Here is a 20,784-nt window from a genome sequence, read left to right as displayed (position 1 = left end):
GTTGTAGTGTGTTTTGGTGAGGTTAGAAGCCCAGGCAGGGCTTGCATAATTCATCACTGAACGTATGTATTGTTTGTATACTGTGGTGGTAGTTTCTTTGTTGTGTCCGAATGTTGTATGGGCAAGTGACCTCAACGCATTGCGTCTTGGTGTTATTTTATTTTTAATGTTTGTGATGTGTTGTTTAAATGACATTGATGTATTGTATGTTACACCAAGGATGTGTGTGTGTGTGTGTGGTAGGGAAGTGTTGTTTATGGTGAGGTGTGGGATGTGACTGTGTTCTGCTGTCCAATTTGTGAAAAGAGTCACTGTAGATTTGGCTGGGGCTATTTGGAGCCTGTTTGTGGTAAACTATTCGTGTAGTGTGTTGAGATAAGGTTGAATGATGTGTGCAGCTGTGTTTGCGTTTTGGTGCGTGAATGTAAGTGTTATATCATCTGCATAGGAAGCTATGTGTACCTGTGGGGTGTGAGGTGTGGGTATGTCGTGCATGTATAAGTTAAAGAGTGTAGGGGACAAAACAGATCCTTGGGGGACGCCGTTTGTGAAGTTTCTGATGTTAGAAGACTGACCGGCAAATGTTACGTGTGCACATCTGCCTGCTAAGTAGTTTGCCAGCCATCTTTTCGTGTTATTGTGCATGTTTGTGTTGAGTATTTTGTTTGTGAGGTTGTGGCGGGGGATGGCATCAAAAGGTTTGCTAATGTCTAGTGTGATTAGAAGTGTTCTGTGTGGTGGCCTAGCTGAATTCATGCCATCGAAAACTCTCTGCGTAAGGTTTGTAAGAAGGGTGTTTGTGGAGTGTAGTAGTCTAAAACCATGTTGTGACTGGGCTAGGGGAATGTGAGGTAGCTGAATTCATGCCATCGAAAACTCTCTGCGTAAGGTTTGTAAGAAGGGTGTTTGTGGAGTGTAGTGGTCTAAAACCATGTTGTGACTGGGCTAGGGGAATGTGAGGTGTGACTAGTTGTACTGTAGTACTAGTCGTTCAGTGACTTTAGAGGGGGTGCAGAGGAGTGTGATGGGGCGATGTGAGGAGGGTAACATGGGGTCTTTGTTGGGTTTAGGGATAGTGATGATATTGCCATGCTTCCAGATGTTGGGTATTATGTTGTGTGAGTAGCTGTAGTTTGATATGTTGGTGAGTGCTTGTATGCCTTGTGGTCCTAGGTGTTTAAGGTGACTGTTGCTAATGTTGTCTGGTCCACAGGCAGATGAGTGCTTGAGGTTGTTAATGATGTGCTTCGTCAGGTTGTAAGTGAAAGGTGCGTAGTCTGGGTCTGTGGGGAACTGTCTCTTAAGTCAAATGATGGTGGCTGGTTGATGGTGATGGTGGTGTATGGATGGTTGGTGATCATAATGGTGATGGCGTTGTGTGATTTGTGGTGATGGTAGTGTTGTGGTGTTGATGATGGTGTTGCAGTGATATTGATGATGGAGGTAAGGGTGGTGGTGATAGTGATGTGTGGGTGGTGATGGTAATGTGTGGGCGGTGGTGGCTGTGATGTGTGGGTGGTGGTGATGGTGGTGTGTGTGTGTGATAGTGATGTGTGGGTGGTGGTGATGGTGGTGTGTGTGTGTGATGGTGATGTGTGGGTGGTGGTGATGGTGGTGTGTGTGTGTGATGGTGATGTGTGGGTGGTGGTGATGGTGGTGTCTGAGTGGTGGTGATAGTGATGTGTGGGTGGTGGTGATGATGGTGTGTGGGTGGTGGTGATGGTGATTGTGTGGTAGTGATGGTGATGTGTGTGTGGTGGTGGTGATGGTGATGTGTGGGTGGTGGTGATGGTGATGTCTGAATGGTGATGATGATGATGATGTCTGAGTGGTGGTGATGGTGATGTGTGGGTGGTGGTGATGATGGTGTGTGGGTGGTGGTGATGGTGGTGTGTGGGTGGTGGTGATGATGATGTGTGGGTGGTGGTGATGGTGGTGTGTGGGTGGTGGTGATGATGATGTGTGGGTGGTGGTGATGGTGTGTGGGTGGTGGTGATGGTGGTGTGTGGGTGGTGGTGATGATGATGTGTGGGTGGTGGTGATGGTGGTGTCTGAGTGGTGGTGATAGTGATGTGTGGGTGGTGGTGATGATGGTGTGTGGGTGGTGGTGATGGTGATGTGTGGGTGGTAGTGATGGTGATGTGTGGGTGGTGGGGATGGTGATGTGTGTGTGGTAGTGATGGTGATGTGTGTGTGGTGGTGATGATGATGTCTGAATGATGATGATGATGACGATGTCTGAGTGGTGGTGAGAATAGGTCTTGTACGTGGTCTGGTAGGTATCCGTTTTCCTTGACTACGCTCCTTTTACAGGCCTTCCTTTGATGCCACTCAGGGTCCACAGCCTGGCACAGTTCCAGAATTTCTCCCCAATTGATCTTCTGTGTTTCACGGGAGAAATTGGCCACCTCAATTGGCACTTCATCTGCATCTGTTTCCACCAGCGTTCTCCCGACCATCACTCCGGCCTTCGTCTTGCACCATACATCAGGCTCCATTACCACTATACAGCAATCAAAAGAACCTCTCACCTTACACTGGAGCAACAGTTCTGACTTTGGGGGTATCACTGTAGTGCAGAGCGCCCTCACCTCACCACCAAAACTGGTACGTTTCACTGCCGTGACGGGGACCGACCTTCCTCGAACCTTGTCATCACCATTCAGACATCACCATCACCACCACCCACACATCACCATCACCAACACCCACACACCATCATCACCACCACCCACACATCACCATCACCCACACATCACCATCACCACCACTCAGACATCATCATCATCATCATCACCATTCAGACATCACCATCACCACCACACACACATCACCATCACCACCACCACACACACATCACCATCACCACCACCCACACACCATCATCACCACCACCCACACATCACTATCACCACCACTCAGACACCACCATCACCACCATCCACATGTCACCATCACACACACACACCACCATCACCACCACCCACACATCACAGCCACCACCGCCTACACACTACCATCACCACCACCCACACATCACTATCACCACCACCCTTACCTCCATCATCAATATCACTGCAACACCATCATCAACACCACAACACTACCATCACCACAAAGCACACAACGTCATCACCATTATGATCACCAACCATCCATCCATCTCATCCTCGGTCTCCCCTCCCTCTCCCTCCCTCCAGTTCACCTACACACACCCTTTTAGTCAGACTTTCATTATCCATTCTCTCCACATGTCCAAACCACCTCAAGATATTTCTCCTAGTTTTCTCAATTACATCCACATCCAACCCACAACGTTCCTTCACTTCTTCATTCGTCAACCTGTCCCTCAATGTCACTCCACATGCTCCCCTCAGGTAACTCATTTCCACTGCTCTCACTCTTGCCTTGTTCTCCTCTGGCAAGGTCCACGCCTCGCTTCCATACGTCAGGGTAGGGATCACAATACTATCATGCAGTGACTTCTTAACTTCCATACTCAGCTCCTTATTTCTCATCACCGCTTTCATTGATCCAACAATCTTCCTTCCCTGCTGTACCCTTTCAAGCACTTCCTCCCCAAAACTTCCGTCCTTACTCATCACACTACCCAGGTACTTGAGAGCACACACATTCTCCATATCTCACCTTCCAACCTCACTGTGCATTCTGCGACTTCGTTCCTCTCAAACACCATAACTCTACTCTTGTTTACATTATCTTTCAGATTCTTACACACTGTCCCAAATTCATTAACCAAACCTTGCAATTCCCATTCATCTTCACTCAACAATACTGTATCATCAGCAAACAGCAACACCGGAATCTTCCACACCTCACCCTCATTCGTTAGAGCCACTCCCACATCCACTGCCCTACCTTGCACCTCCTTTACAACCCCATTCATGAATATATTAAACAGCTATGGAGACATCATACATCCCTGTTTCAGTCCTACATTTAGATCAAAGAACTCACTCAGCTCTCCATCCACTCGCACTGTAGCCCTAGTTCCCTTGTCCATATTTTTCACAGCACTCAACAGTTTCCCATTCACTCCACATATTCTTAACTCCTTCCACATACCTTGCCTATCTACTCTGTCATATGCTTTCTCCAAGTCCATGAAGGCAGCATACACTTTCTTTCCCTTCTCTAGATACTTCTCCACCAAACATTTTAGAACAAATATCTGATCTACACACCCTTTTTCCTTTCTAAATCCCCCTTGTTTTTCTCCAACTAGCTCCTCTGCCTAAACCTATTAATTAATATTCTACCACATATTTTTCCAATCACACTAAGGAGGCAAATACTCCTATTGTTACCACATACTTCTCTCTCCCTTTAACCTTTGTTTAAAGGAACAATTATACCTGATTTCCAGTCCTCTGGAACCCTGTCCTCTTCCCAGGCCAATCAACACAACTTCCATATCCACTCCACAACAATCTCACTCACATACTTCAGTATTTCACCACACACTCCATCAATTCCTGTGGCCTTTCCCTTTTTGATCTTATTTGCTTCGACTACTTCCGGCCAACTGATCTCTTCCTCCCTCCTCTCATCTCTTCTTCCCCCAGCCATTCCCCAACCACTTATACTCGCAATGCTCTCACTCTCTACATTCAACAAATCCTCAAAGAGCTCCTTCCATCTCCTCATTTTCTCTATCTTCTCCATCAACAATCTATTATTCCCATCTTTCACTCCCCTACTATTTCACCTTTCACACTGTCTTACATACTTTACCTCCTTCCAAAACAAATTCATACTCTCCTTCCATTTCACACTCAGATTCCTCCCAAACTCTTCATCCACTCTCTTCTTACTCTCCTTCACCAGTCTCTTCACCTCCCTTCTCCTGCTCACATATACCTCTCTCTTTTCTCTCTCATCTTCTCTCCTACCTATATTCGCTAGCCAGTCACTATATGCCTTCTTCTTTTGTTCCACAGCTCGTTTCACCTCATCATTACACCATGCTGTCCCTTGCACACCTCAGCATCTCCTCCTGAAACCGCCTCGCACGCTGCGCCTATCTCTTCTATGAATATCTTGCATACTTCTTCCACCCCTTCCATCTTCTCTTACTCATACCTTCCCAATCTTTCTTCCACTATGCTCTTATACTCTGCCATTTTCTCACTCTCTTGCAACTTCTCCACTCTTTTCACATGAGCTGTTTCCTCCTGTCTTCCCCTTCGTCTCTTCACCCATTTTCTTTGCAACCTTACCTTGGCCAACAATATGTGATGTCCGAGATTCCCTTCCCCCACCCTCTCCACACTCTTGCATCCAACAGCTTGTCTTCTCATTCGCTCATCCACACACACGTAAGCTATCATTGTCATTTGTTCAACAAGTTCACCATCCATCCTCCTCATGACTCTCCATATATACCTGTGGATCATCTTATGCCAGAAGAAGGTGTTGGCTATTGCCAACCCCCTACCAGCACAGATGTCCACCAAAGCACAACCATTCCCATCTACTTCAGCTGGCACACCCGACTGACCAACCCCTCCATCCACTCGTACATTTCCAACTTTGCCATTCCTGTCTCCAGTCAAAAACACTCTCTTGCTCCCTTCAAACTTGTCCCTACGTGCTTCTACACTCGCCCAAAACTCGTCTTTCACTCTTGCCACTCGGTCCTGTATACAGTACGTACATGCAGTCGCCCAATCTTGTATACCTACTTTCATCCTCACCCCTACAATCCTTGCACCCAGTGTTCCATACTCTCTTATATTTTCCTTCCACTTCTTGCTTATCATTAGACATACTCCCTCTCTTGCCCTCTCATTCTCAATAACTCCCGCACATATTCCTAAACCATACTCCCATTCTCTCATCCTTTCACCTTTTCATTTAGTTTCAGTCAATCCACATACATCCACTCTTGCATCCTCAAGCTCTGAACAGTCTTTCTTTCACTTCATCATTGACTCCTCTCACATTCCACGTCCTTTGTCCGTTCCTTGATCGTCAACGAATGGTCCGTCCTGGTCCGAGGCGCTTTGTTTGCTTGTTTAGTTAGTTCTTTTTACGGGGCTGGGCACTAACCCACCATCAACCCTTTTGGTCGCCTCATACAACAAGCAGGGATACTGGAGGAGTATTTATGAAACCCCCAAACCCCCAGGGGATTACTTCCCCAGTCGACATATTATGCATTCAGAGTGTCTTCGCATGCCTGACAAACTGGGTGGTACCGAGATGTGGCTGCCTGTGTGTCTACTGATGCATGTTCTTGTCCTTAACTGTCACGGAAATCAGTACGTGTAAAATAAAAGGTCATAAGCTCCCACATGTCTACTCCCTGGGATATCGTCCACACTCAGAACTGATGCGGTCATTTTGCTTGTTCAGTATTTACATATGAAGGCAACTGACCACCGCTTTTATTCATGGTCGGGTTCTTAAGAAATACGCAAGCATCAGGTAGCAAGGAATAGCCATATTAAGCAGCAGCCTTTTATTTAGCTAAGAAAGAGATACTAGGGAAAAAATCTTTGTCAGTTTCCTAGAAACAAGCAAATATCACAGGCGAAGCAGCAGTACTAAGCAGCACTTTCTTCATGTGGTAAAGAAAAAGGTTCCAGGAGAGTTTCCTTCGTAGAATGAAAAATAACAGTTATCAGAATCAAAGGAGTAGCAGTATTGGTGTAAGTCAGTAGTTTCCAACCTGCATTTTTCTGTTTCATCTATCATCAATCATTTTTTTTTTTTTCCGATGTCAATTATCCATTTTTTTTATTTTTAACCCCATGCTTTATATCTTTTGCCTCTTCCATTGGCACTCTCTACATTTCCACCCAGTGCTGACGAGGAGCCTACACGTGGTGACGCTGTGCACACTGCCTGGAGCAGCTGTGGCGTCGACCCGAGAGCCAAAGCTCCTCATATTTTCCTTCACCTGGCCAAGGTACGGACCCTGGTTCTGCTTTGGTGAGGGGCTGTCAACCACAAGGGGGCGCTGGATCGTATATTTTTCTTCTGTATTACAGTTCAGAACCACCTCCCTCAGCCAGGCAGCCCTAGTGGGACAGGTTGACGCTAGGCTAGATAGGGTTAATTTTGGTTAAAAATCGGCAATTTTGCCAAGGAAACACACTAAGTATATTTCTGGGAAAAACCTATGGTTCGTTTTGAAACGAGGAGGCGAGCATAGTTCCTGGCTGACGTTCCCGGTGGTGGTGCTGAACCGTAATATGGAAGGGAAATATGCCACCGTATCCCTCCCCGGGGCATCCACTGTGTGTACTTGTAGGACGGTCCCACAGAAGCAGTTGCTTACATGTGGTCGATAGGTCTGCTCTGACAGACAGACCAGGGTTAAGCAACAACAACATCGTCACGGTGTCTTGCTCTTGTGATGTTAACTCTGAAATTTTTTTGGACACAGTTGTGCTTACCGTTCAGCTTCGTTCATCCATTGTTTATGATTCCTATCCTCTCATTAGATCAGTCCTTTAGGTCTATTTTTCTTATTCTATTCTTGTGCCTTAATATTTGGGGCCAAACTGGGTCAAGGCTTAGGCTGTAGGCTCCCCAAAAGCGTTTTAAAAAGTACAAAAAAAAAAAATCTATTTCTCACTATAACATTTAATATCCGTCATATCACCATGAAACCAAAACCCACAGGTGTATCTTTCATATTTGCATCCTATTACATGCCTCATGACATCAGGGGAGTCACCCCCCAATTAGCTTGCTTAGGTGGGCCGGGTCTAAAATTCTCAATCCATTCATCCATTCATCCATCATCTAAACCTACGTTGTCCCATAAGGAGCGTAGGAGCTCGGCGCTAGGCAAGTTGGTCCTGACATTTGAGATGAGAGTGACCAGCCGCACTCATCCCTGAGTGGCATTACGTGAACAATAAACCCCAACCTTCTCTTGGATATAAACCTTCACCGGCTCAATCCGATTGGAGCGCCGTAATCAGCCACTAAACCACCAGGCGAAAAAATTTGGTTATATGGTTACCACTCAGCGTTGTAAATGGTTTCCTGCTGTACAGGAAACCGTTTGGCTTGTCACTCAGTGTTGAGTCACCCACAGGCAGAAGGAAGAGGAAAGAATGAAGGAAAGAAAGACAGAAGAGGAAGTGTAAAGTCACCTGTAGGCAGAAGGACGCGGAAAGAGTGAGGGAAAGAAAGACAGAAGAGGATGGAAGAAAAGATGGATGGAGGAGAGGAAAGGGCAGACACCCGAGAGCAGCAGCACATCGAGTGAGTGAATGGAGAGCGCCCATACCAAAATCGTCAATTTTCACCCGATTTACTCCAAATTTGATATGTGACATTCTTTACTAGATATCCTGTTGTGCTTTTTCGTCAGCACTTAAATGACTGCCGGGGGCAGGTTTGCTGTGCCTTGGCACCACTTCTTGTTTCTGTTTTAGTTTTGACGACCATTTTTGCCTTAATTTCAGTTTCATTTACCTTCCCTCTTTATTTTCCTTCTTCATATTTTCTTATTTGCTTAGGCCTGCCTTCCATATTTCCCTTCCTATTCCTTCCCATCAGCCATCTTAACTCCTTCACTACAGTGACGTTATTTTGAGTTCATTCTCACCACCTCCTTACAGTTTTAATGAGCTTTGGAAGGACTTAGTTTCTGAAGAATTAGTGATGGATAGATATAGCTTTAACTCTTGTTTCCTCTTTTCTTTTTCCATTCTTATGCCGTACTATATATATATATATATATATATATATATATATATATATATATATATATATATATATATATATATATATATACGGAGCCTCTGTGGTACAGTAGTAGAGTGTACGTTTCCCACGCTGGTGAGCGCGGGTTCGCCTCCCGCCAGAGTTGTAAAAACTTTGGGAGGTGTTCACCAAGCCACTTGCCACTTTGGCGGACACAGGGGGTGCTCTGGTTGAACCAGTGTCGCATACTAGTATGCTTGCACCCAGTCGGCTTAAGGGGGGCCGATTACACTTGGTTCACAGACTACACACACATCCAAAGCCACTACAACACTACAATCACACTCACAAGCACTTCTCACCCTACATACAGTCTCTACCAGACAGCCTAAGCCTCTGGGTAGAGATACATTGGCTGTATCGTCCCTGCTTCGGTAGGGATAGGCTGGTCCTGTAGTGGACCTCAACGGCTGATGATGATATATATATATATATATATATATATATATATATATATATATATATATATATACACACATATAATGTCTGCCTACCAGTTTCATTCATGTTTCTGTTGGGTTTTCTTCTTGTTCTTACCATCCTTTGCCGTTTTTGCCTCATTAATTTCCCTACCATGCAGAGGTGAAGTTAGTGAATGTACAGCGAAGTTGGATGGTGAGGAATTGGAAAATGTGAGTACGTTTAAGTATTTGGGTAGTGTGATGAGTAAGGATGGAGGTTTGGAGGGTGAAGTGCTTGAAAGGGTACAGCAGGGAAGAAAGGTTGCTGGTTCCTTGAAAGCAGTGATAAGAAACAGGGAAGTGAGCATGGAAGTGAAAAAGTTACTACATAACAGTATTGTGATACCAACTCTAACGTACGGAAGTGAAGCTTGGACATTGTTGGAAGGACACAAGTCAAGAGTGAGAGCAGTGGAAATGAGTTATTTAAGAGGAGCCTGTGGAGTCACGTGGAGAGACAGGCTGACGAATGAGGATATAAAGGAGCGTTGTGGTGTGGATGTGGATGTGATAGGAAACGTTATGAGGAACACACTGAGGTGGTTTGGCCATGTGTCGAGGATGGAGGGTGAAAGACTGACGAAGAGAGTGTATGTGAGTGAGGTGGAGGGGGGAAAAGGGAGGGGGAGGCCGAGGATGAGATGGAGGGATGGGGTGGAGAGGTATATGAGAGAGGGGGTGTGAGTTGGGGAGCAGGGCAGTGAAATGGCGGGGGACAGGGCGACTTGGAGGTGATTTGTTTGTGGCCACCCCAAACGGGATTGAGGCGTCTGGCAATATATATATATATATATATATATATATATATATATATATATATATATATATATATATATATATATATAATATATATATATATATATATATATATATATAATATATATATATATATATATATATATATATATATATAATATATATATATATATATATATAATATATATATATATATATATATAATATATATATATATATATATATATATATATATATATATATATATATATATATATATATATATATATATATATATATAATATATATATATATATATATATATATATATATATATATATATATATATATATATATATATATATATATATATATATATATATATATATATATATATATATATATATATATATATATATATATATTACTTTCAGTTATCCCCTCCTTCGTTTTTCAATCAGCAATTCTCTCCTATTCTTACTTTTCCATTATCTCAGTCCTATAGCTGTTCCGGGCATTTTCATTTCCTACACCGTACCATTCGTTATGATACATTCTCATTTACTCTTTGTTCTGCATCATTCCACATTTTCGTTCAGCATCTCTTACCAATATAGCATTTATTCCATCTTGCCATTTCTTCCCCATACCCATTTCTCCTCCTCGGTCCTCATGTTTTGAATCACATTCATCCCCTCATTTTATAACCATTTTATTTACCCTCGCCCACCATTCACCCTCCAGCTAGGTCTCCAATTCACCTAGTACACTGTCATAAGCATGTCACTGATCACACTCACTCCCTGTCTACTTCAGCAGCCTTGTCTTATCCATACCTTGGACATCGCACACTTTCTCATTCACTCGTATAGTGAAAAGACTTTATTCAATAAGTTTTACGTAAGTTTTGTTGAGTTATTGAGTTCCATTAAGACCCATCCATCCTCAGTCTCTCACAACGTTACAGCATTTGCTCACACTCACACTTATTCATCGTTATTCACTCAGCATCCTTTACATACACTTCGCTACTTGTATCACTGAGCCTACTTCTCTCACCCATTTCCTTCCATGTATATTTACTAACATACTTTCGTTAGCTGACAGTCATATGCCTTTCATAAAGAAGAAAATAACATTTGATGTGGAATTCTCTCATACACTCTTGCACCAGTCCTAAGTGAGACAAATCTATTATGTACAGTATAGTGATTGAAAGGAGAATTTTAGAGTCTAAGTAGGAAGTAACATGTGAAGGAGTCTGACGCCATGTTTTGCACGTAGGAAGACTACTCAGACTCTGGAACAAACCTACGAGTAGTGGTATTGGATAAATACACACACACACACACACACACACACACACACACACACACACACACACACACACACACACACACACACACACATAGAGTTTTGGTCAGCACATCGGTTCTCTCTCGGTGTTTGTCTTGCCCTCACACCGTTTCCTTCACTTACTGGACTTCCTGTTCTGCTACTCTATATCTTTCGTCTCATTAATTCTCTTATTCCTTCCTGGTTTGATACTCGACATTTTCCCTCTCTTTATTACTCTCATCCCTCCTTTTATCCCTTCTCTAACACAGATTCACTTCCTTGTCAGTTGGTAATTTGCTAATATCCTTCTTGGTCATAGATCTTTTCCTAAACCTATGCTAGATTCTGCTCCTCTTTGCAGCCTATTATATTACTTGCAAATCTTGAATATTTTTAACCTTTTGACATTTAGCAGTACTCTCAGCTAAATATAATCATCTAGTTTTAGCCCAAGTAAAACTCCTAGGTGTACCATTAACAGTAAAGGAATTACTCTAGATAGTCTTTGAGGCCTTTGAATATGTGGTGCAAACAAAAATACAGTACCTAATGCTCCAACCGCGGCAAAAAGGGTTAACACACATTGGATTTTCGTCTCTGGTAACCCAACAAATAAACGTCAACTCTCAATATTTCTTTATATTATTGTTTTTTCTAACCAATGCACCTAACTCGCATAATCGCTGCCTCTTTTCTTGAAGATCTTTGGTTCTGTTTTTACTCTCTCTCTCTCTCTCTCTCTCTCTCTCTCTCTCTCAATATCGTGTCTTCCCGCTGCGCGTTATCGTAATATTGCAGGGAGGGCAAAATGGACTTTTTATATTTTTTAGCACGAAAGGTCATATGTGTGGTGTGGTGAGGAGGCAAATAGAGGGAGGGGCAGTGGGGATGAGGGAGGGACACTGGGCAAGGGGGAGATAAAAAGGGCAATGGGGAACGGGGAGTGGGGAGGGAAAAGGAAGAAGTGAGAAGGGCTTGGGGGGAGTGGAATAGGGGCATTGGGGCAGAGTGGAGAGGTTGCGGGCGGGAGCAGTTATGGAACAGCGAGGGTGATGCATGTGGCAGTTCAGAGCGTTCTTTCAGCCCTCACTGGCAGTACTGACCTTATTCGTGGTGTCTTTCGTGATTTCATAGCACCCGTCCCTTAGCGATTTGTTTTGCCTGTTGTAACTTTTTATCCTCTTTTACGTATCCCATACAAACTGTCGAAGAGTAAAACATAGTGTATATACCATGGAAGAAAATTGTTAAGGTGTAATACGAAAAATAATTCGCCAAGAAAGAAGTACTACGAAGCTTCCTATGTCACTTAATCTACAAACCTATCTCTGACGGTTTTGCTGACTGTCATGTTCGTAGCTGGTTTAGTGTTCATTCATTCATTGCCAGACGCCATGTATCCCAAACGGGGTGGCCAACGGCTTAGAGTTAATTGTTTTACAGGGAGGGGCACTAATTCTCCACCAACCCCACTTGACACATAGGGATGCCAACAGCATCTGGTGTTCCCAGGCGGTCACCCATCCAAGTACTAACCAGACCCAACGTTGCTTAACTTCGCTGATCGGACGGGAAACGGTGTACTCAACGTGGTATGGCCGTTGGCTAGGTTTAGTGTTAAGATATTTAGATGGAGGTAACAACATTCTCATATACGAAACGATTCAAACCCTCAGTAGGTGTCTTGAGGTTTTCCATAACATAATAATCCTGCCAGGGAAGTAGGTTGGTCTTCTGCCCATAAATAAGCTGAAGAAAGGTAGCCTAGCCTCGGGCCCTCTAAGATACGAAAGAAGTAGGAGTGGTATCAGCTGTAACCCGGGGTTCATCTGTGCGTGACCTCAGTGAGATACAAACCGAACATGTCTGCTGCAGTTCACCATCTTCTTGTCGGGTGTTAGGAAAGGGAATGAAGGACGGCTCCAACTCCCTGTCATATCAGCACCACCACTTGAAGTGATCCCCCTTAAACATCACCACCTCAACAAGCGGTACACATTTAACTGCCAAAATTACTACCATCCACTCACTCAACGAATAACTGCGAAACTCTGAACCTAATATTCAGAAATATATGTTGTACTCTGAAGATGGCATCACTGGGTTTCAAAAGTCATTGTTCACACTCTCGTTATTCATCGTAAGGAAATGGAATGATATTAATGTCTACAACTGGGCCTTTGATGACAATAATGGCAAAAGCAGGCAACACCAACTGCTTCACTCCGAGTACGTGTTTGTATATTGCTCCTGCTGCCGATGGGCAATCATATTCAGCTTCAGGCAGACTCTTCGAACCGGAGGAGTTAGATACAACCTTCATTAACACCATCAATAATGGACATCCTTCGTAAATTGAGCAATATCATCTGGTTTACCCTCAATAAAATTTAAAAGACCCCACCCTACTGAAAAAAAGCTATAGCCGTGAAAATGAGTGTTCCTCCCACTCCACTGCTCGCTGGCAGTGGTCAGGGTGCAGTCCTTCTCCATGGAAGAGGAAGTGGAGGAACTGGTTCTGATCGACACCGTTGTCTAGCAACCGTTCCAGAAAATATTTAGAACTAACTGTGGTAATTTTTACATGGAATGTTTCAGGGATAACTAATGAATTTGCTGTTACTGTGAGCCTCTGGGGTTCATATAGTCTCCTGCTGTGGAGTGGAACTGCACAGTTCTGCTGTGCTTGTTTTTGCAACAGGTGTCAAATACCTCGTTGTCATTTACCGTTACAGCACCGGTAAAATAACACTTCTGGCTGTACACACTGTAGCATAGTGCAGCGACCCCATGATGGACACCATATATTCGTACACGGATGTGGGGTGTTAAGTATATATTTTTCGTAGTGATTATTAAATCACTCCATCTCAGCATTTTCTTCAACAAACAAGGGATGAGGCTATGGCACACCTAATGTCGACTTGGCTCGTATCTCTGACTAGGATAAAAATAGTCTGGTTGTTTTTAATGCATCAAAGACTCAGTTTATACACCGATCAACCCGACAAAATCTTCCACAGGTATACCCACTAACGTTTAATAATATTCAGCTTAATCCTGCATCATCCTTGAACATGCTTGGGGTTTCATTTACTCTTGACTTATCTTGGAAAGATATATTACACCTCTTGTAAAATCTGCTTCCTATAGATTAGGTGTGCTAAGCCGAATCCGTTCCTGCTTTACCCCTGCACACTTGTTTACTTTTTACAGGGGTTTTATCCGCCCCTGTGTGGAGTACAACTCTCATGTGTGGGGAGGCTCCCCACATACAGCTCTTCTCAATAGGGTGGAGTCAAAGGCTTTTCGTCTCATTAACTCTCCTCCTCTTACTGACTCCCTTCAACCTCTGTCTCTTCGCTGCACTGTTGCATCTTTATCTCTTTTCTACCGCTACTTCAATTGTTACTGCTCCTCTGAACTGTTTGCATGCATTCCTCCACCTCTACAATGGGCGCGTAGCACCCGTCTAGCAGCAAACTCTCATCCCTTTTCTGTCCAACTCTCTAATGCAAGAGTTAACCATTACTCCCAGTCCTTCATTTATGCAACAGGTCAACTCTGGAACTGTCTCCCTCTGTCTGTATTTCCTGCTTCCTATGATCTCCGGTCTTTCAAACGCAGTGTGTCCAGGCATCTCGAAATTAACGGATCTTGAATTTGGCTCTTTCTTGTATTTTATTTTTCTCTTGGAAGGAACAATAATAGCGGGCCCACGGCCTTTGGTTCCTTCTTCCTCGCATTAAAAAAAAAAATGTTCCTTCCGCAAGGACACATACACACACACACACACACACACACACACACACATGTAATATACATATTACTTTCTGTCTGTCTGTCTGTCTGTCTGTCTCTCTCTCTCTCTCTCTCTGTATATATAAAGAAAACTATATCTATCTATCTATATACCTAGGCTGCTTCCCCCAAGGAAAGGGAAGTAACCAAGACAGGACGACAGACTCCCAATTTACTCATCCATTCAAGCACATTCATTCGCATCTTAGCCCCAAAGGGGAGAAAGGACAGATTCTCACCGCACTACACAGCACGAGGGTCAACTATGCAGTGCAATCAGTGACATCCGCAGCAGGGCCCGACAGCAGAGATGGTTTACCCCTGCCATATCATAGCAGACCCATCCCCTTACCCGCACCTGACCTGATCAGCTGATTAGACAAATGCGGGAGAATATCCCCTTAGGGCTGCGTCATCATTTATTCATTCACAGTTTCTCTCCATTCATTTCTATCATGCACAGCCACTCTTCCTTGTTCAACAGACATCCCTCTCGCATCCAACGCTCTCTTCACACTGTCCATCCATCCTATTCGTTGTCTTCCTCTCAGCCTTACACCTCTCACATCAGATCTAGTTACCTTTTTCACCAATCGCTCATTATCCATTCTCTCCATATGTCCAAAACATCGCAACACCCTCTGCTCAACTCGATTAGCCATCTACCGATCATGGCCGATATAAACATGAAAAAAATATATATACCAATGCTTAGGTCACATGAATATTTATCTGAACTTATATCACAATATCCCACGCTTTATTATCCGCTGATGTTTTCTTGTCCTGGAAATTATAAGTCAGTTTCTCATGTTATGAAAACAACATGGAATATTTAGTTCAGCCCTGGATGTCATATTCCGTACACACATTGCCTAACACTGGCTGATTACCTTGAGCAATTACTGCCTTCCGTGTTTGTTTCTATCCAAGGTATATTACCGAATGCCTCAGGCAGCTTTTCACAGGAACAGGTTGGCGTAATCACTAAAAAATATATATTTTAGCTGTGGCAGTGGGGGGCGCGGTGACTGTACTGAGACTGATAACGTGCCTTACACTGGATGTGCCTTGTACCACTTCTGAGATCCCTCAGTTCGGCCGTCATTGGTTGTGCTCCTCTGAGAGTTTGTTCGCTCGCTGCCTGGTTGGTCAGCAGCATGGAAAAAATGAGGTGGGAAGAGACTGGTGGATTGGGTAGATTGTGGTGTGGAACATCAAGCCTGCAGGCAACTGATAGAAATTACAATTAACCCCTCTACTTCGACATTCATTACATTAAGAAATGTACAGCAGAATGCAACCTAACCATTTACTGCGTTCAAGGGTAATATGAAACTGACAGTCATGAAAAAAAGGTTTGCTTACACGATCGCCCTCTAAGATTTAATAACATGAGCAATAGATTTTGCTGGTGTGTTGTGTTGTGCGCTGGGTAGTGGGTCTGGTCTGGCTGCATGTATGTCCAGCTTATATGATTTGTGGCAAGTGGGAGGATGTGGCTTCACCTGACGTTAGACTGTTGAATAAACCGTTGCTCACATGTGTGTGTGTGTGTGTGTGTGTGTGTGAACTCAGTCAGTCGTGCTGCATTTACAATTTTCAGTTAAAATATATTGTGTGGAGTATAAAATGGCGCAGTTTTATGTATGTATGAATATGTATGATGTGTATATGAATGTATAACGTATGTGTAACCTACAACACTTCTATCCTTTATTTTATTAATTTCATAGAATGTTTCTCTGTCTGTTAAGTGTTTAATCGGAGCAGAGATCAACGTTTATTATCAAAGTTATATAATTTTTCAGCATACTGTACAGTGATTTCTTTCCACTAGTTAGTCTGCGAACAAGACATTCTTTTGTCAATTTCTTCGTCACAGCAGGTATGGATAATACATCTTTCCTATTCACTTACAGTATCTCATTCTAGTTTATCACATATGTAGGGGTCACAGATAACATTCTGTTTTGTTCTTTCCTTTTGTCGCAAATTTTGTGTAATTTACCTAGACCGTATTAATCGATGGTGAAAGACACAGAGGAGGTTCTTCTCTATTAATCTGTCGCCATGCAATTTGGTTTTCCACATTTTCCCACTGTCCTGTGTGTGTGCTTTCGCTATATCTTCATACCTGCAAAACTCTTACACAAATATCCTGACAAAATAATCTTATCAAATCCGTAGCATTAGCTCATCGTCTCTGCAACATTTTTTTTTATCTCTTCAACAACTTACTGTACAACCTCTGCAACAACTTATATCTCTGCAACAATGATAATCTTTGAAACCTCAAACATCTGCGACACTTTTCAGTCTGCAGCACTCTTCACCCCCCAACATTTCCTACCTCTGCAGCTTTTCACTTTGCCATGCTTTTTGCCTCAACAACATTCCAGTTTTCATTCTTTGACGCTTTTAATCTCTAAAAGACTTTTTTTTTTTTTTTAAATGAAGCAAGTATCATTCTGTAACACTTCATGTCTGCAACACTATAATCCTGTCACACATTTCACCTATGCAGCAGCTACAGTCTCTGCCGCACTATTTATCTCTGCCAATTTATCCTGGTCCAGATTTCATCATTCTGCACTTGATTTTACAGAGCTCAGTGGCTGAATAAGTCTATGGTTGTCCATCCTTTTTCAGCACTTCCTCGTGACCATCATCATGTTCTAGTGTAATCTCATGTTACTACGCAGCATTCAAAATAAATATCAGTATTAGTTCAAGTTAAATTGGAGTGAGAATAAAATTTGTCCAACACATCACTGGTTTCGTAAAACATCTCAGCAATCAATCAATCAATCATTTCCTGTGGCACCCTCGGGGATGCATAGGGCCTCGATGAACTCACACCACCACATCCTATCTTGTCCTAACTCCTCAAGATCTCCCCAACACTCATCTCCAGCTTCCCGTCTCATTGTCCTCACCCACGTCTCTTTTGGCCTTCCTCTACCTCTCCTACCAAGTGCCACCCACCCTGGTGTACCTCGTACTATTCCCTGTCTCAGCAACTTGCTATATTTTACCATCGTAGCACAACCTAATACTCGTACTCTGCGTCTCTTTTCCATAACACCCACTGTACTTATAAACTTTCATGAGCTTAAGGTTGCTTGCTTATGCTTTCAACTTTATCCAAATTATAACACAAAATGCTTCACAACTGAGCTACTGGGAAAAATAAGAATAAAGATGCATTAAAAAAAAAAAAAAAAAAGGCTGTGAGAATGGTTCTTTGCTGTGGAGACCTGTGTGTCGTGTAAATCATAGATCCGTCACTTGACGGAGATTTTCGTCTTTTGCAGCTTACTTCACGAAGCCTGGTCACAGACTAAGACAACACTGCGGCTGCACATCCTTTCCATAAACTTCGTCGTGACTAGTACCATAGTGTACTGTTAATCTCTTTATGCTCTTCAGTATACAATATGGAGAGATGGCATACTTAAGCCAAGTTAAACAGAACAAAATAATGATAGGATCCTTCATAAAAACGATTCCCAGTCACTCACAGCATCTCACACTTTATGCCGCCCAACTCTGTTGAATTCGTGATTCCTCGTCTGATCAATGTGTTCCATATTTACTGCGAGGATCTAAGGTTCGCCTAATATTCAACCTCTTTTGCGTCTAACTTACTTTGGTTGGTTAACTTTATATAATGAATAAGGCTTGACATGCTTCTCTGCACACAGATTTTTGATGATTGTCTTTGATATGATGCCTCAAGGAGAAAAATGATATATAAATTCAGTAGAATTGCGGGGGAACTTTTGTCCTAGACTGAACAGTCGGCAAAAAAGCATCTGATCATTTTAAGCGTCTTTCTTGTAAACATCATTACGTCAGGCTGTGTATTCTAATGCAAAATTATCTGGAAACGCATCCCTCAAGTAGAATTACTAGCTATGCCGAGGCGACAGAAGCCAAAGCGCACATTCAGAGATCCTTTGTACTCTGCTGTTAGCATTTTTCTTTTGCTGGTTGTACAGCTCAACTTAACAACCCCTTTCGCACTTAAAATCCTCTGTCAGAACCTGACTAAAAATTACTTGTTTATATATTCCATTATCAAGAGGGTGGAAGTCTTGTTCCATAATTTAAGAATCCGGTTCGTACAATGACGCTATTCGCTGTAACTGTTTTATTACAGTTAAACACTACTCAAACTTATCTGCGTCGGCTGTATTGAGGGAAAGTATTACATTTTTATGTAATTTTTGTTGTAGCAATATTAAATATATAAGAAAATATATTGAAAAGGAGGAGACTCCGTTACATTCGGTGAGCAATGAGAAATACAGAAGGCAGGACACATTGTTGGCGGGGAACTGTGGGTGAACTTTTAGCCGAGATAATACCTGATACATGATATGCATCTCTGATACACGCCCACAATGTGCACTTCATGTTAGTCACAGATACGGAATAGTTTCATGCCCTTGACCCAGTACATCTGTAGTGTTTATTGTTACCAGCATTTTTTTTCCTATCTACCCTATTAAATATTTATTCACACTGGAGATGCTGTTACTTATAAATATTTGCTGACTTCGTTTGTTCTGCCTCCAAATCCTCGAGTGACTGAGTGACGTATTCTCTTGAACACATTTTATATTTCGTAGCACCTCTTCCTAAGCGATTTATTTTAGTTATTGGAACATTACGTCTCCTTGCACATTGCTTATGAAGAAAATGTCAGCAATGACAATAATAACACCGAAGACAAAAGTAAGGTATAATACTAAACATAAATCGCTAAAGAAGTGCTACGAAGTCTGTTTTGCCAACGAAAATGCGGTCCTGAGATATTGCTCTTATTCTGAATGGCATTCGAAGCTTCTGAATGGCATTCGAAGCTTCTGAGCATCTTTTTTTTTTTTTTTTATATTTTGCATCATATAATGCACCAATACAACAGAAAATGTTACTGGGCTGTGACATACTACATAAATAGCTTAATAAAAAGTGCTTCTAAATCTCCACACCCACATTCAATACAAGCCACTAAATGAACTCACCCTGTGCGTCGGGATCAGTGCAGTTGCCTCCTCCCTGCCCACACAGGCTGGGTATCTGGTCTCATATGCAGGCCTCGTAGTCAAACAATTAAAGATTCTAGCACACCACTGCGGATTGACACAGGCCTCATTTAAGCTGGAACACTTCGGATCAATGGTTAGATAATCCACATTTTTCGTCCTGTAACCCAACATTTTCAGTGTCTGTCCCGGATAAATGGTCACATCGTCCACACTGTGCAGGACAAAATCCAGAAGGACTGGCCGGGTGTCCTAGTTCCTGTGGCTGGAATGCCTGGCCAAGTACTCTGGATTTCTGGCGAGGAAGTCCAGGTTGAGGACGACGGTGGCGGCGGAGGAAGCGCTGGAGGTTTATGTCTTGGAGCAGCAACCCAGGGAGTCCAGGGAGGCCAGAGGGGGGCAGGGGGACCGCTCTTATAGGAGGACGTCCGTCTCCTGAGGCGCCACCAGACCAAGCTGACGCAGAGAAGCAGACATGTAGAGTGGCAAGCAGACAGGCAGAGTGGTAACAGATGGGCAAAATGGTGGGCAGACAGGCAGATTGGGAAGCAGACAAGCAGAATGTGAGCAGACTGGGAGACTGATGAGCAGACGGTTGGTGAGTAGAAAGGAAGGATGGTGACAAGCAGGATGGTGAGCAGACAAGC

General features: G+C 43.1%; 1 protein-coding gene and 1 non-coding gene across 2 annotated transcripts in view; one reads left to right on the top strand and one right to left on the bottom strand.

The window, feature by feature from the left end:
• Positions 1–20,557, top strand: part of LOC145408644 (organic cation transporter protein-like) — a 108,066-nt gene extending 87,509 nt beyond the window's left edge. The window contains exons 12-13 of the mRNA XM_080279328.1: positions 6,829–6,934; positions 20,318–20,557. Of these exons, the coding sequence (XP_080135454.1) occupies positions 6,829–6,934; positions 20,318–20,557 (346 nt within the window). The remainder of the gene's footprint in view (positions 1–6,828; positions 6,935–20,317) is intronic.
• On the bottom strand, positions 12,770–12,888 carry LOC145408900 (5S ribosomal RNA). Its single transcript, XR_013899009.1, has one exon. It is a non-coding gene; the product is annotated as a 5S ribosomal RNA (ribosomal RNA).
• Positions 20,558–20,784: the final 227 nt, after the last annotated feature.

The sequence above is a fragment of the Coenobita brevimanus genome, chromosome 78 (assembly GCF_032717465.1).
Source record: "Coenobita brevimanus isolate Jiangsu-jjx chromosome 78, ASM3271746v2, whole genome shotgun sequence".
NCBI classification, from domain to species: domain Eukaryota; kingdom Metazoa; phylum Arthropoda; class Malacostraca; order Decapoda; family Coenobitidae; genus Coenobita; species Coenobita brevimanus.
Note: the sequence above shows the minus strand (reverse complement) of the source record. Positions and strands in the feature narration are given on the sequence as shown.